The following is a 15,930-nucleotide window of genomic DNA, read 5'->3' on the forward strand; positions in this document are numbered from 1 at the left end:
ACTTTGGTGATCACATGTCTTTGTATACTTTCGGCACATGTACTCTATTTGATATTACTTATAAGCACACCTTTTTTTCAGTATGAGTTTAACTTGTTTTGTCCTATCGATTGTCTGGTTTGATGTCTCCTTGAGCTCGAGTTAGTGGAATCCAAACTTCGCAATTCCGATCAAAACCAATTAAGAGCCTAATGAAATTATTACTTTATTATATGATATAATAATACTTAAATTTAAACATGTAACATTATTTCATAGGACGTTTATGCTTTTCATACAACTTATTTTTGAAGATGGAACAAAATAGGGAAAACAGTTTGAAATTTGGAGCGAAAATTGTAATTAAATGTCTAAATTCTCTCTCTCTCTCTCTCTCTCTCTCTCTCTCTCTCATTGGAATGCATTAAAAAAATTATTTTTCTTATTTTCCTACAAAAAACACTAATTAACAACAGTCTCTTTCACTCAAGTTTAATATTTTGGACAAATTTCCTTCTATCTATTTTGGGTCAAAATTCTAGAAGTTATAAATTACTTTGAAAAGAGACTGTCCATCTCTTCCATAGAATGGGTATTTCATGAATATGTATAAACATGTTTCTTCCACCGTCCAAGTTCTTGACTCTTTCCAAGTGAAGTCTCTAAAAGCAAAGTGATATAATGGTGGGCATGGCCCTTTTTTCTTGCTTTCCTTTGCCAAAGCTAAGTAATTGGGTCCCTCACAAAGCATAAATTAAAGTTAAAGCTATACACGTGTATAATGTAGAAGGGCAAAGTCAAGATTTTATAGGTGGCCGTTGACATCAAATTAAAAGCTTGACAATAAATACTCTTTAAAAAATTAGCAAGATATATTTGTTTAATGAATGTTAGAGTTTTTGTTTATAATTTACAAACCAATAAAATAAACTTGTTATAACAAGCAACATTCATTTTCTTTTCTTTTTCTTTTTTTATTACATAAGAACTTCAGCCACCAACAAGTCCTTCGGACCCCCTGATGTGGCACCAAACCTACGGATCAGCGACCTCCTCCTAGGTCTTATTGATCAAGTAAAGTCCGAAATGTGAACACGGCTTCCGTGCATCAGTTGGACATTCAGCCAATCCGACCCCCGGGACACATCTCCATTACCATTCACGGTTTTCCGCTGACTCACAAAGAACTCTCACGATCCACAATCCCCCACTGACTCACAGAACGAACTCTCACCATCCACGGTCTCCATTGGCTCACAGAGTAAATTCTCACCATCCACAGGTACCGCTGGCTCTATGAGTGTATTTACTTGGAATTGAATCCTCGATGCTCTTTCTTACATGTTAATATTTTTCCACCGCATCATGCCCATAGGGGCACAACTTTCATCTTTTTTGAAGTTTGGTAAAATGACAAAAATCTTTCCTTAGGTTTTAAAAATGCGACAGACCTCTTCTGAGGTTTCAAAATTATCACAGACTTTTCCTAAAGTTTACTAAAAAGACACAAGCATTTTCTAAAAAATTTATCTTTTTGTAAAATTTGAAGGGAGATTTCATTAAGCAGAGTCGACCACTAGTAAAATGAGTTTGTTGTATTAGTAAAATAAATAAACAAATAATATATGTATAATGTTATAAAAAAATAAAAATATATATATATATATTAAAGGGGAAAAAAAAAACACTAACTTTTCCTAAGGTTTGGCAAAAAGATAAGAATATTTCTTAAAATTTTAAATATTTCAAGGACCTCCCTAATCGGGGTTTTTAGAATTTCTTAAACCTCCTGAGAGTTTTCAAAAAGACACATATATATTCTTATATTTTATAAAAAAAAATAATTTTTTTAAGGTAAAACTATGCCTTTTTAGTAAATCTCATATGAAGTATGTGTTAATTTTTAAATTTTAGGAGAGGTTAATTCAATTTTTAAAATTTCATAAAGGTTTATGTGATTTTACCAAACATCTAGATAGGCCTCCACTATTTGCCCTATATTAAAATAAATCAAAGATAATATTAAAAAACTATTTTTTGTTATTTTCCTATAAGCTTTAGAAAAATGGGGGGGCTGCTCAATCATTACAGGCACAAAGCGTGCATCAGCCTGGAGGAGTCTGGTCAATTTATGATTAGACTTGTTTAATCATTACTGGCATGAGAAACGATTGATCAATTTATGATTTAGACTCGTAAATGAACTGACAATCTCTTAAACATCCAACACAACAGCCCTCCAAAATATATTTGTGTTGAGAACTTTACTTGTTAATTTATCTTGCATTGAAAATAGGTGATAGGTTTCATATATATGCATTGGGGAATGCAAAATTAAAAATCTAAATTTTAGTTAAGTTGGTGTAAAGTCAAGATATAAAACTAATTATTTTAATTAACTAACAGTTGGAGGGTCAAATGTACATTAGCACCAAAGGAATCTTTTGAAAACTCGATACATTTGATTTAGTACCAACTTGACATGTAAGTTTAATCTTATAGGTTATTGGGTTCAATCCATGTATATAAGCACCTATTTTTCATTATATTTTTTTTAATATGGAACAAACTCACAAGTAGAATTCTCAATAATCTTTCCTTCACTTGTGAGTTCCAACCATTCCCCTTCAAACAGAAGTACTTTTTATTATTATGTGTGTCTAATTCGACCTCTCCTTCTTGAGCGAAAATTGTCTCTCTAATGGGAATAAGCTCAATTCGTACTAATTCTATTTGAATCCATCTATCACACCTAAATGATCTTTATTGGTCTTAGTCAGACACTTGATCCTCCAACAATTAGGACATTAGAAGAATTAGTTTCACACCTCGACTTTATAATGCTGCTTACCCTGAGTTACGAATTATCATCTTTGATGTCACTTCTTAGCCTCGAGGAAGTCTTTTTGAGAACTTACTATATATGAGTGAACACCAACTTAACTCAAAAGGCTAAGCATGTTGGATCTTGAGTCCAATCATGTATATAAGCACCCATTTTTTACTTTATTTTTCATTATGAAACAAACTCACAAGTGAAATTCTTAACAATATATAATCAAGGTCGATAGAGATAATCTAAGTTTGGTAGATAGATTTACCTAGGAATAGTTTAGAGGCACATAAGACACGAGCATAAGTCACATCCACTTGAGCAACAGTTAAAAATTGAGTTTGCTCTCATGAGGGGACACTTTCCGCTCCAGGGGCAGAGTTCAAATTGAGCTCAAATGTCCATGCTTATGTTCCTGCAAAAGTAAACATGTAGAAAAGGAAGGGTGATGAGTGGACTTCCATAATTTTGTGCCTTTGTCCATGATTGTACGTTGACTCCTAGCTAGTAGTATAAAAAGTAATGGCTTATATTTAAAGGAAAATACTTCGAAAGCTTAATACTCACCCATATATATCAAGTCCATCAAAAGCCTCTTCCGATGCTACCACTTTAATCCATCTCCCTTAAAATAATATCCGGAGTTATTTATTTCTAGTTTGCACGTAATACAATTAGTTCACTTCAAATCCAGTAAGAAAGTAAGAATCTAAAACACCATGCCATCCCACGTTTTCCTATCATTAGGAAATTATAATTGAAAGAAAAATGATATCACTCTTACTTTGAACACGTGCATTAATTACATGTTAGGTATATAAAAATAGGATTAATTTTATGATTTTACACTCTTCATTTAAATTTTTTTTTATTTTTTTTATTTTATTTCACAAATTAAATATGACGAAACGAGATTTTAAAAAATCCTCCAATATCTCATAATAGCTGCCCAAAAATATTAATAATAGTTTAAACAAACCTCTCTTATAATTTGACAAAAAAATACTAATTTTTCCTGAGATTTCAAAAAACCTAGAAACCTCCAATGAGATTTCAAAAAACCCAAAAACCTCTGATAAGATTTCAAAAGTCTTGCAAACTTTTCTTGACATTTACGCTCCGTTTGGAACTTAGAAAATATTAAAGAAATGAAATGAAAATATCAAGAAATTCACATTTTAACAAAATTTTGATTTTACACATCATTAATATTTAATTTTTCTTAGTTATTAATTATATAAAAAATAAACTTCAATTTTTAATAAAATTTAATATAAAAATAAAATATAATGAAAAATGAGTTTCCTTTTTATTTTTCTTTCCTTTCTTTTTTCCAAATAAAATTTTTTTTCCAAAATTAATTTTTGAGACATTTAACTCCTCAAAAAATTTGTCTTTCTATAATATTTAAAGGAAAATTTGTATCCTTAGAAATAGGACTGTGAAATTCTTTAAATATAGGAGAGATGTCCTTGAAATTTTTGAAAGTTTAAGAGAGGTGAGTATTTTTTTCTAAGCAAATTTCAAAGTCAATGCCTTTTATCCTAATAATTTGATTAAAAAAATACAACTCATATGCCATCCAAAGTTTGGGTACATTTTTTTGCATCTAATAATCTTTGAATAGAGATTAAATACTGCCTTCATATTCTAAACTCAGTAAATCAGTCTTGTTAACGTCTTAATTAGTGTTGAATTAACTCTAACCAAACAAACAAACAAACAAACAAAAAATATTACTACTGGTTATTTAATAAGAGGTTCATTTCATTCAAAAGTTTCGTTGAACATCTTGATCCTTAAAAAAATTACTCCGCTCCTTTCATAACACTCGCTCTCCTCGTATCCCAAACCTTATGTCACACATTAAGATAATTACCAAACGATTAAAATAATACAACTATGATATTGATTGCACTAATATATTTGGATCCAGTTGGTAAATTTAGACCTGTATTCAATATCTAACACATTAAACACTTAATTTTATTAAATGCCCTCAAAAGAATCATTTGTTACATATAATTGACAAAAAAAAACAATAAAATAAATAAATAAAAGATCCTTTCCCTTCATTCAAGTGTATTACTTAGTTCATACATAATACCACCAGGAAGAGGGAACGGCAGGAACAGTAACAAAAAATAAAAAGGTGCTTTCCCTTCATTCATGAGGTAGATTATTCAGTTGACACAAACAAAACCAAGGTGGGGAAAGTGCAGGAACAGATCAAAATTCAGAGAAATGCCATGTGAAGGGCTCTTTAACCTAGCCCTTGTTCTTTGAATTTCAATAATATGGTTGCCTCAGAGAGCAGATAAGAACCATACCTAGTCCCAATGAGCTTCGACGAAATTCAAGAAAGACCAATAACCTTTCCTGTGGTGGTGTTGAGATCGATTTCGTAAAAGCAAGGCCTCGTTGGAAGCCCGGGCATTGTACTCATCGTTCCAACCAAAGGATAAATGAATCCAGCTCCAATGCTAGCCCTCACGTCTCTTATCGGTATTACAAATCCAGTTGGGGCTCCCTTCTCAGAAGCATTGTGGGAAAAGGAGTACTGTGTTTTTGCCATGCAGATTGGAAGACCAGAAAACCCCTGCCTGCTGTACATCTCAATCTGCTTTTCAGCCTGTTAAAACAAAACAAGAAGACCTAAATAGAACATTCAAAAAAATATGTCATGTTGTTTGTGCAATTTAACACTATTTGGCATTTCAGCACCAATTGGCATAATGGGGAAAAAGTATCCTGAAAACGGTAGTTGCAAAACCAAGTTTACAGTTGTGCTTGCAGTTGAAGAGAGCAGAGAATGGGAGGACAATGTTAACAGCAATTGTACACTTCTACAAACAGATTAAAGGCGGGTTAATTGTTTTCAGGATGCTAGTTCCAATACTTGGGCCAAAAGGTAGTTTCTTTTCCTTGAACAAAGCATTTTTTTTCCACATAACAGATCTTTGTTTACAAATTTTCCTTGCAACACAAACCTTAGGCAAACAATTTCCTGCTATTTAGAAAATTAAAAACATGGTATTCCAGTTCGACTTCAATGATTGCAAAAATTGATGTCCCGACCACATCTAAAACTGGGTTCACAGGGTTCAAGAGATTTTTTACCACATTTTTTCCTGTTACACTTAACCAATAATATCACATATGTAGAAAGTGGATTGTTAAAATTAAAAAATTCGAAGAGTTCACCTGCTCAGAGTATTCAACACCACTGGCACCATATGACTTTGCTATTGCTTCTATTTTCTCTTTTATGCTAATATCCAAGGAGTATAAAAATTTTAATGGGGCTGACACATTCTCGCATGCTCTTTGAACTGCAATGCCAAGGTCAACCTGAATATCATAATAAAATACCATCAGCTTGTCAGTAGAACACCAACTCTGGCAGATGGTGAGAAACACTATGCTTAACATGGCATGGACAAGGATCTCAAAACTTAAAATTCAATTATGAGATGCAGCATATGGTTCTATCAACCAATTTCACAGGAAACAAAAATAGGCTAAACACAATATTCCTCACTTGATTGGGTAAGATATAATAGTAGTGGGACAGATTCACATGCCAGTTGTGATATAATATTTTAAGATGCAACGGCAGCAAATTAGAAGCTCTTGCCAGACCCAAAGAAAACCAATCTTAAGAAACAGCTGCTCATATCTTGACTTGAGATTGGAATGAAGAACCTGGTCTGGATTGTGGGAATTACTACTGAGAGACTTTTGCTGTGAGCCTCCTGTAAGAGCCTATTAGTCCACACAACACCAGGAAGCACTGCAGTATAGTTTTATGCATCACATGCTACCAAGGAGAATGTGGATGCATTCTCACCCCATGAAGAAGCTATAGTATTATCAAACAGGTGATTATGCACCACCATTCACATGTGAGATATTCTCCATTTGTTGATTCAGTCATTTTCAATGAGCTGTTATTTACACACAGGAGACTGTCTTATATTTGACATGGCTCCCATGTCATAGCCTTACCTCCACACTCGGTGAGGCTATTTCTTTAACTTGAATATGTGACATCGAGGTTTTAGTGTAACACCCTTGTCATTGGTCCAAGCTCACCCCCTAAAAATTATTAAATATGATACAAGAAAAAATAATAATAACAACTAGCAAAAGCATTTACCACACCCCTTCTTTTATCTTCTACTTCACTGTTCTATGTGCTTTTTACAGCCTAACCATATTCAGTTTTTTAACATTCCAAGAAAGAATTGTTCACTTGAACTGCTCACAAGCTAAATGTTAGAAAGGCATGACATAATGTGAAGTTGTAAACCTTGACTTGTGAAGCATAAGTTTTCTCAGTCTCTCATAAAATGCACAAACCTTTGAGGATTTGCGCATTTTCCAGATGCCTAAGTGCATTTATGCTTGCCCACCTCAAAACATACCTTAAGAATGCCTTATAAAACACTTTCTTCAGCATTGACATACTTGTGTACATGTTAGGTCAAATATATAAAATTCAGAAACAAGCCTTCACCAAGACTATGAAGGTGTGGTGTGTATGATGTCCCTTGTCCATTTCAAAGTGCGACACCTGTGAGTGTTTCATGACCACTAAGCATGATTAAAAAATTTCAAAGGAATAGTTTCAAACTGTGGTTGGACTGTCTTATCAGAGCAGCATAAAAAACCCGCAAAGTGGCCAGATGTATCCAACTGTGTTTTCAATTTCTTTTCTTTTTTTAAAAGGAAGAAGATTCATGGGCAAAGAATCTAAATTTCAATTAGAATAAATTACTTACCGCTCCTTTCCCACCATGTGCATGATGAGTGCAAATTACAGCATCATAAGCCCCAGCAGCAAATGCTGCATTTCTAACTGCATTCAGTTCAGCTTCTGAATCCGTCGAGAACATATTCACAGCAACGACAACATTCACACCATAAGCCTTTGTATTTGAAATATGTCTGGCCAGGTTCACACAACCAGCTTCTACCAAAGCCACATTCTCAGTTACGTATGCACGGTCAAGAGGCTTCCCAGCAACAACTTCTGGTCCACCACCATGCATCTTAAGGGCCCTTATCGTTGCCACAATTACAGCACACTGGGGTGTCAAACCACTGTATCGGCACTTTATATTCATAAATTTCTCTGTTCCAATATCAGAACCAAAACCAGCTTCTGTTACCACAAAACCGCCTGGTCCCACCAGCTTTAGTGCAATCTTATCAGCCACAATAGATGAGTTCCCATGAGCAATATTTGCAAAGGGACCAGCATGAACAAGGACAGCAGTACCCTCTAGAGTCTGCATCAAAGTAGGGTTAATTGCATCCTTCATTAGCACTGTCAAAGCGCCTGCAACACCAAGATCATCAGCAGTTATAGGGTCCCCAGCCTTGCTATTTCCAATCACCATTTTCCCAAGCCTCTCTCTCATATCAGCTAGAGATGTCGTGAGGGCCAAAACTGCCATAATCTCACTAGCCACAGAAATATCAAATCCTGTTTCTCTCACCATACCTTTTTCTTCAGGACCCTGGCCAATACTGATCTTCCTCAAGAACCGATCGTTGACATCCATAACCCTCCTCCATGTGATAGAATCTGGATCAATATCAAGCCTAGCGAATTTCTTAACTTCTTCTGGAGTAAGATCCTCAGGCTTGGTCTTGGAAATACCAAGCTTCTTCAGACGCCTAAACATGATGTCACTAAAGCTCCGTTTCCCTTCTTTATTTGGTGGGCATAGACGGTTAAAGAGAGCCTTATCTGATTGGCTTGCCTCATGGAAAATTCGGGTATCAATGGCAGCAGCGAGAAGATTGTTTGCCGCCGTTATTGCATGAATATCCCCAGTAAGGTGAAGATTAAACTCATCCATGGGAATCACTTGACTGTAACCACCACCCGCTGCACCTCCTTTGATTCCAAAAGTTGGTCCCTGTGATGGCTGACGAAGGCAAGTAACAACCTAACAATGTGGAGAGAGAAAATTAATTACCAAGAATAAGAATACAGACATAAATAAGTACATCCACAGGTGCATGCGTTATATGTATGCAATCTTGAAATTTTGACATCAATGATCACCAATATGGAGAAATGTAACTGTGTTGCACCGATTGTTCAAACAAGGAAACATGAAAAACTGCTGCAAACTGTAAAGACAAATGCCTAATTTCTGCCAAGCAGGCCCAGATCCCAAATTTATGTCAACCACTGGAAACTATTATAGTTTTGGGTAGGATCTAAGGATTTTAAAAATAATAATAAATAATATAAAGCTAATTTGAACGGTATCTCATGGAAAAAGAAGTTATCAAATATTCAAAAATTGAAAAAAAAGAACATTGAAGCAGGCTTTAACAAGCTCCGATCAAACTGTGTTTTGTTCTAGCAAAATCAAACAATAAAACATAAGGATTTCATTAATTGAGCACTTTATCATGAATCACTAGCAAGTGAATTGGACCAACCGATGCACCACACACTAGGGACACACCTATCCCAGAGCACTGACTAACACCTGACAGACTGTAAGGGTCTCCTTAGTGCTCTGAAAATAAAATAATGATTAGACTTGGGTAATTTGCAAGCCAGCTGTGGAAGTTCACAAGTCAATTGAATCACATGATCAGCTAGTGTGTGGGTAAGCAGAAGACCATTAATGCCGGGGATGATAAATTTGAAGTAATAAGAATCAATTGAGAGATTCTGTTGTATCTTCAATAAAAAATGCAAATAATATGTTTCAGCACAGAAGCAAATGTTAACCAAAGGATGCAAGGAGTGGGACAGAGTTAAGGCCTAGAAAAAACTGGGTCATCCCAAATGGATACATGTGAGGGAAAGGTGATTTGGTTGGTATATTCATGCAATGCAGAATGGCCTGGTAGTCATGGGATTTTCTTTTTACAGTAGAGAGAAGAGGTAAGGCTGTGTCTGCCATGCTCTCTCTGGGACCTCCATTGCATGGGAACCTTGTACATTAGGTGTCACATTTTAGAGAAGTCGTGATTAAAGGGCACTAGGGGGGAGGTGGGGTACCAACCCATGCTCAAATCACCAAAAGTTTGAAAATCAACTAAGTTAACATTTACATCAACATCGCCTGTACCATCGTACCAAAAAGTAAAGGGCCCGTAACCATTTAGTTGTGAAAATTAATTTTCATTTTCCATTCTAGTTTTCCAAAAAATTACAAAAAAAAAAAGTTAGCTAAATTTTCATTTTTATATAATTTGTATGAATTAAATAAATGAACAACAATAAAAGGTTTAGGCACTATAACTTGTGGAAATAATTTAATTTTCCATTTCTAATTTTTTAAATAATTAAAAAAATGCCACCTTGTTTTCTAATTTTCCAAATTCATATAGAAAAATTGGAAAGCATTTTTTTATTATTTTTTGAATTTCTAACTCTTACTTTGCATATGGGAGCGTAGAATTTGGATCTTCGACTTTGATTTGTGTGGATTATGAATTGAGTTTCTTTCAAATCCACGTAAATCCAAATTCAAGTCCCAAAATCCATGATCTCAAATACTACTTTTATAATTTTTGAAAAATTGAAAAAACAAGTTGTCTTTTTTGTAATTATTTTGAATCTAGAAATAAAAAATGAAAATCTATTTTTCACATTTAAACAAACTATTTATTTTCTACCATTTTGGTACGAATCTTGAAAAACTAAAAAATAAGTTAAATTTTTTTAATTCTTTGAAAAATTAAAATATAGAAAATAAAAAATGTGTTCCACAATTAAACAAGCACTAACTATTTTAAGCCATCTATCTTTGATCAGCAAAAAAAGTTTTCCTCTCCCTCAAAGGTTCTCCTATTTCTCTTCTCCACCGAAAAAGGGAGGGGAGTAAGCTGTGCAGCCTCCCTACTCGATCCAGGATTTTATGCCAAACCAAGCCATAATTCTTGAGCAATTGAGTCATTTTGTGCCCAAAATAGACCCACCATTGACAGTGCAGCATCCCATAGCTCATTAGTCCAAGAGCAGCGAAGGAGAAGACGCTGGATAGTTTATCCTTGCTCTTTGTATAAAAAAGCTGAGTTCACCACAATATTCCCCTCCTTTTTTGCAAGTTGTCAATGGTGAGAATTCTCTCCCGTTATGACTGTAAAGGAATGTGACTTTTTTAGGACCTCCTGCTTTTTAAATTGCTTTGTAATAGGTCTGGCAGTCTCCCATGTTTCTTTTTTTGTGGTCTCCTTATTGTGACTAGTTACTATAGTTATTTAGGGTTACGGTTGTATGTCATTGTTGTGTTAGTAAGCGTGTGTTAGTGCGTGAGTTAATAAGGGTAAAATGGTCATCGTTATGTCTTGACATATATACATATATATAGAAATATATATATTATAAATAGAGGGAGCTATCTATCATTGTGATTAAGTCTTACAATTTAAACAATTCTTTAACATGGTATGAGAGCATGGTTCTGATACCTAAACCCTAATTGACATAGCCACCATCAACCTAAAGCCTAAAACCCTAAACATGTCTACCCAAAAGTTACCATGGCTTATGGGTCCACTACTACAATTAAGGAGATAGGAGCAGTCAATCCTACTCCCTCAATCTCTCTATGTTTTGTACATTCCTAAATCCCCCTTCAATCTCATGTGTTAGAAAGATTACATAGTCACTAAATCTTTTTTTAATCATCTTTCCTAATTATATTGTCATTCAGGATTTGAAGACAAGGACGATGATTGACACGAGACGTGAGGGTGGTGGACTTTACTACTTTGAGTCACTCTCTCCTCCTATTGCGTGCTACTTCTATGCTTCAAATCCACCATCGCCTTGGTCATCCTTCATCGGATAAGTTAAACCAGCTAGTTTGTACTAGTTCTATGTCTAATCTTGAGTAGAGACTTGTTGGAAATTTGAACTATCTCGTAATTACTTGATTTGATATATTTCTTGAAACAAGCGTTGTGAATCAGTTTCCTAATTCTTCGAGAAAAAGTCACCGGGACGCAAACATATGTATCTAGATATACCTCAAAGTTGCACTTAGGAGATGTATCAAGATCAAGATCACACTTATATGAGGATATATAGATGCAGATTGGGTTGGGTCACCTATCAATAGAAGATCCACAACCAAGTATTGTGTTTCTGTTAGTGGTAACTTGGAGTCCTTAAAAAGTAAGAAACAAACAGTGGCGGCCTAGTCGAGTGCTAAGTCAAATTATAGGGCCATGGGCCACACTACATATGAGCTTATTTGACTAAAGAACATGTTAGAAGGACTCAATTTCCCACATTCTCAGCCTATGGAGTTGATGTGTGATGAATGATCAAGCAGCTACTTGTATTACCCTCTAGTTCTCCAACTCAATCCTCCATGAGCAAATGGAACATTGAAGTTGATTGCACTTTGTTTGAGGAAACTTGTGCAGATGCTCAGTACAACAACTTAGGAAGTCTATATTTGCTAATTTATTCACTAAAGCCTTAAGAATTGCTTGGATTAAATTCATTTACAAGCTAGGAGCATGTAATATCTATGCTCCAAGTTGAGGGAGAGTGTGACTAGTTACTATAGTGTGGTGTATCATTGTTGTGTTAGTAAGGGTGAGTCAGTGCATTAGGAAGGGTAAAATGGTCATTGTAGTGTGCTTGACATATATTATAAATAGCAGAGAGAGACCTATCATTGTGACTAGGTCTTCCAATTTACCAATTCTTCAACACTCATAAAAGGATATCGCACTGAAACTGCCTCTAATGGTTAATTTCCATTTAGCCACCCCCTCCCAACACAAGTCAATTCTAGTCTTGTACAAACATTTGAAGAAGTCATCAAAGTGATCAACCTCCCAGTTTTGTGGTTGTTTAAGAAAGCTGATATTACAGACCACCCTGTAGCAATCCACTCCATAGCAAGCTGGAAGAGCCATGGAAATTGAACTTTGAGAGGTTGTTCCTACACCGCGCATATCCAGTTGTAATCCATCTCCAAACACCTACAGCATACAACCCCTTCCTTTGTGGCCGAACCACTTTGCAGTAAGTCAATGGAGCTAACAATCTTTCTCCATTAGCGTATCATTTTCAACTATGAATCACCACGTCCGTTTCCCATGTAAAGCCTTGTTGAAGCTAACAAGTAGTAGCTCCAAGATTTATCTTTGCAAGAAGTTGGAATATTTTGGGTTTACCTTAAAAAGAAAAAAGGTGCAATAAGGGTGGCATGTGTACAAGGAAAACAAAATAAATCAAAATATGGTGAATTTTGTGCATGCTTTTTGCTTTTAGAGCATCTAAAAAAGGCATAGAAGAACCTTTGTTGAGGTGAAGTTGGCAGTTATGAAGAACTTGGTAGCATCAACAATTGAAAAGAGCATGCTTGTAAATGGTCCCTTGTCTTTCATACATTCTTTTTCATGTTAATGTTGCTCTCCTGGTTTTGTGTATTAATGTTGCTCTCCTGTGTTTTATGTACGGACTGTACAATAGGTTTTTGCCTCCTTTCAAATAATAAGAACTCATTATTCACCACAGATTCACACACGCAGCAGATTGAATCAAAGTTTCCATGTACAAGAGTCAGATGGACTTTCCCTGGAGCCATGGCAGAGACCATAGACTCAATTACCAACACACTATTATAGTATTATGAGCAATTGCATCGTATGAAATCAAAATGCATCACGTGAAACAGAGGGGAGAGAACAATCCCCAAATATAGTTCCAAATAAATAAAAATGGATCACAAGAAAGCAAAGGATATCATGGGCATTCATAATATTTCATTAACATCAATTAAATAATCATAAATGTAATAGCACACACTAAAAAATCAGGAATTTTTATGATAAAAATGAAACATACCACTGTTTAGTGCCTGACTCTATGTCTCTTGCAGAAAGTTCTCAAGACTCAAAACATTTTGGACATTTTTCGTGCATGGTAAATATCAATTTTACAATCCAAAATTTTCCATTTTCCTAAATAAATCCCTGGTAAATAAGTAACCTTTCAATGATGGAAAGTGGAATGTGGAGATTCTGTTTCAGTTCCCACAGATACTGAAATTAATGTTAACATCAAAGGGAAAACCTCACTTTCCACAAACTCTAGTTTTAAGTAACTTGGCTTCATTTGTGCAAGAATGCTGCTTGTGTGTCATTAGGTAAGGCTTTGAAAATGGGCTAGCCATTGTCTTGCAAGGAGTAATTAATCGGTATCACAATCCCTCTGAGCATGATCTTGAATGCTGGATGTGGCTATAAACTAGCTTGAAGAAGCTTGATTAGAATTGTGAACAAGCTCTAGTTTGGCCATACCTACAAGAAGCAAGCTTGAAAAGGGAGTATTTCTCCAATGGCAAGCTCAAGCCAAAAAGACCCGCTTCTTGCCAGTCATGGTTTGTTTGCAATCTACAATTATTTTTTTTCACCTCATTTACATTCGCAAGCTAACAAAGAAGAGAACACAAATTGGTTTTCGGACTCTCAGTTAAGGGAAAAAAACCACACACACACACACACACAAATAAACAAATCATTACTCGTAAGGCAAGAATATACAATAGGAAACAAATTAAAATAGCAGTGGGATTACCTTCTTATCAAGAAAAGCTCCCAAAGCTTGACAGAGACCAACTGTAGTAGTAGACTTGCCCTCTCCAAGTGGGGTGGGAGTAATCCCTCCAACCACAACATAATACCCATCTGCACGTCCTTGAAGACCATCCAGCACTGATAACAACACCTATACACTCAAAAATCCACAAATCATTCAATTAAACAACTAAATTAAACCAAAAACAAATTAAACCCCCCCGATCGGATCAAGAACAACTATTGAGTTCAGTTGGGTCGGTTTGAACCTCTCATTTCACAAGAAACAAAAACCAACAACAGAGAACATGTAACTTCACACAAAATGGGGCTGACCCAGATTTTCTTTTTGTTATCAATTTCTTTTCCTATGTTTTCTCGGGAAAATGAAAGTTGAATCGACCAAATTACCTTGGCCTTGTACTTGCCGTAGAGGTCGTAGTCGTCGGGGATGAGGTTAAGATCCTTGGCTATCTCTGAGATGTGAAAGGGTTCCACTGAGTTTGCAATATCGATGTCGGCTGGGACTGGCGATACCACCTCCAGCTTCCTCACAGACTTGGATGATGAACTCATTTTTTGTGCAAAATTTTGAGTTTCCGCGTCTGGGTATTTTGATTTTGTGGTAATCTAGTTGATATCAATTAATAGTTCTATCTTCTTGCAGCGTTCCACGAAACCACAGATTCGGATTTGATGGGAAGAGAGAGAGAAAGATTTTGTATGGGAAAATGGACGTAGCTAGCTTGGCCTTGGCCCGAAAATTAAACATGGTAAAAATGAAAAAATGGAGATGCGGGGTATCGATCCCCGTACCTCTCGCATGCTAAGCGAGCGCTCTACCATCTGAGCTACATCCCCTGATGATATCTGGGTCTCAATTACAAGTAAAATATATTAAATTATCAACTTAAATGGTTTTTTCCCAATGCACTCTTCAACATCTTCTTTAATTGTGAAAATTAGTTTTTATTTTACAATAAAAGTACACCTTATTCTAATTCTTAAAATTTACATAAAAAATTATAAGTTGTCCTTTCACTGGTTTTCCAGTTCTTCATGTTGATAAAATAGGAAAAAAATTGTGACATTATGTAATTTTAAAAAATTAAAATTGTAAAAAGAAAAAGAGTAATATATAATTATATATTGCTATCCACCTCCTCTCTCACTTCAATATCCTAAAATATTCACTCATTTTTATGTCACATAGTAGCTTCATTCATATAATATTAATATTTCTAATGAAAATAAAAAATAATTTAAATAATTAAATAAATAAAAACGTTACACTCTGACCCTTCATTCCAATTTCACATGACCCTAGAAATTTAGAGTAGGTACTAATTCTCCTAATTTGTGACTTACAATACGATTAGTTATATAATAAGACAAATATCGTTTAATCTATCATTCTCATTTTTAGATTTTTCAAATCATCTGTCTTACTTTTACCTCTCTCAAATTATCATATTTTACTTAACTCAAGTTAATTGCTCTCATATCTACATTTTTAAGATTCAATCCTCACAATCATG

General features: G+C 35.0%; 1 protein-coding gene and 1 non-coding gene across 2 annotated transcripts; both read right to left on the bottom strand.

Moving 5' to 3' along the window:
- Positions 1–4,768: 4,768 nt before the first annotated feature.
- On the bottom strand, positions 4,769–15,187 carry LOC131149298 (formate--tetrahydrofolate ligase). Its single transcript, XM_058099633.1, has 5 exons — positions 14,804–15,187; positions 14,394–14,543; positions 7,597–8,772; positions 6,017–6,163; positions 4,769–5,444 (listed from the first exon to the last, which is right to left on the bottom strand). Exons 1-5 carry the CDS (start codon positions 14,966–14,968, stop codon positions 5,169–5,171), a joined length of 1,914 nt encoding a protein of 637 aa, XP_057955616.1. The 5' UTR covers positions 14,969–15,187; the 3' UTR covers positions 4,769–5,168.
- Positions 15,181–15,253, bottom strand: TRNAA-AGC (transfer RNA alanine (anticodon AGC)). The gene has a single exon. It is a non-coding gene; the product is annotated as a tRNA-Ala (tRNA).
- Between the last annotated feature and the right edge of the window lie 677 nt (positions 15,254–15,930).

Source organism: Malania oleifera, chromosome 2 (genome assembly GCF_029873635.1).
Source record: "Malania oleifera isolate guangnan ecotype guangnan chromosome 2, ASM2987363v1, whole genome shotgun sequence".
In the NCBI taxonomy this organism is placed as follows: domain Eukaryota; kingdom Viridiplantae; phylum Streptophyta; class Magnoliopsida; order Santalales; family Ximeniaceae; genus Malania; species Malania oleifera.

Bases quoted from the DNA above. Each gene is read 5' to 3' on its own strand.
- LOC131149298 (XM_058099633.1), bottom strand. From the start codon at position 14,968: ATGAGTTCATCATCCAAGTCTGTGAGGAAGCTGGAGGTGGTATCGCCA. The intron at 14,544-14,803 runs GTAATTTGGTCG...TTGAGTGTATAG, and splicing joins ACGGCAAGTACAAGGCCAAG to GTGTTGTTATCAGTGCTGGA. The intron at 5,445-6,016 runs GTGAACTCTTCG...TTGTTTTAACAG, and splicing joins GTGTTGAATACTCTGAGCAG to GCTGAAAAGCAGATTGAGAT.